This window comes from Apteryx rowi, unplaced genomic scaffold (assembly GCF_003343035.1).
Source record: "Apteryx rowi isolate R43461 unplaced genomic scaffold, aptRow1 scaffold_121, whole genome shotgun sequence".
NCBI lineage: Eukaryota > Metazoa > Chordata > Aves > Apterygiformes > Apterygidae > Apteryx > Apteryx rowi.
The window spans coordinates 824,060-825,169 of record NW_020447431.1 but is presented as its reverse complement, the minus strand read 5'-3'; the positions used below and the strand labels follow the sequence as shown (position 1 = coordinate 825,169).

The window sequence follows — 1,110 nt, the reverse complement described above, 5'->3', positions numbered from 1 at the left end:
GACAGATTTATGCCAGTGAATCAATTAGACAAAAATCAGTGGTCTGGCCTGTGCAAATGTGTAAAAAGATAGCTGTTAGCAAGCAATGAATAAATCTAATCAATCATCAGACACTATGAAATTCCAGATATGTTTGCCAGTCTCTGTAAGAATTCTTAATCAACTCGCACTCTTCAGCTGTCAGTATAACAGAGAATGAACTGTTTAGAGGACAAGGAATCCTTAGTTTTCATTGAAAATAAATGTCCTGCAAAATCATCAGTAACTCAGCCAAAATTAAAACCATGAGTGTTGCTTCTATTTTAGAAAAATCTTTCTCTATAATTGAAATTTTGGCTTCTGTGTGAGGATTTCTTCAGTGGGTTCAAGAAAACAGCGAAACACATTTATCCCAAAACATTCTGTATTCTCAGTAGTCTAAAATCCCAGTTACTGTCTCTGAGTAAGCCGAGTCCTATCAGAAGGTGTTTACAAACGGCTGTTTTTAACCAGCGGCTGGGCTAGGCTTAACTCATTGACTTGCACTGTTTTCAGTCATGATTCTACCCTCTCCGCTTGGTGCCGTACCGTGGCTGGGCAGTTGTAGCAGGATGAAGAGCGGTAGGAGCGGCGGGGAGCTGCCGCGCGGGACCTTGTGCCCAGGCGCCAGGGCAGCAGCAGGCCAGGCTGCCGCGCAGGAGCCCGAAGCGCAGTTAACTTCTGCGCCCTGCGCTCCGGCGTCAGCTGCGCACCCACGCCTCGGCTGCGCTGGCAACCCAGCGTTTCCACCGGCCGGCTGTTTGGCACACAGCTGTTTTTATTTTTTATTTTTCCCCAGCTTTGTTCATTCCTTATTTCTCCGGGGCATAATCATCAATGCCTGGCCTCACGGAGGGACTGGGCAGCCTAGTTAATGATTGGTAAGGCGCTCAGAAAGCTGTGCGCGGCGGCGGTGCTGCCCGGAGAGTCACTCAGAGGGTGAAAGCAAGCCCCGTCAGGAGAGGGAAACGTTACCTCTCCTTCAGGCGCCGGGGCCGAGCCACGCGGCGGGGCAGCGCCCCGGGGCCGGGGCCTGGGCGGCGCAGGCCGTTGCGGCCGTTACAGCCGTTGCGGCCTGCTGCGCGGGCCGCC

The 1,110-nt window shown here is 51.9% G+C and overlaps 1 protein-coding gene across 1 annotated transcript in view; it reads left to right on the top strand.

Moving 5' to 3' along the window:
* The first annotated feature begins 855 nt into the window (after nucleotides 1-855).
* The window catches only part of GRB14 (growth factor receptor bound protein 14), a 67,584-nt gene continuing 67,329 nt past the window's right edge, over nucleotides 856-1,110 (top strand). Inside the window, exon 1 of the mRNA XM_026090978.1 lies at nucleotides 856-899. Within this exon, the coding sequence (XP_025946763.1) occupies nucleotides 856-899 (44 nt within the window). The remainder of the gene's footprint in view (nucleotides 900-1,110) is intronic.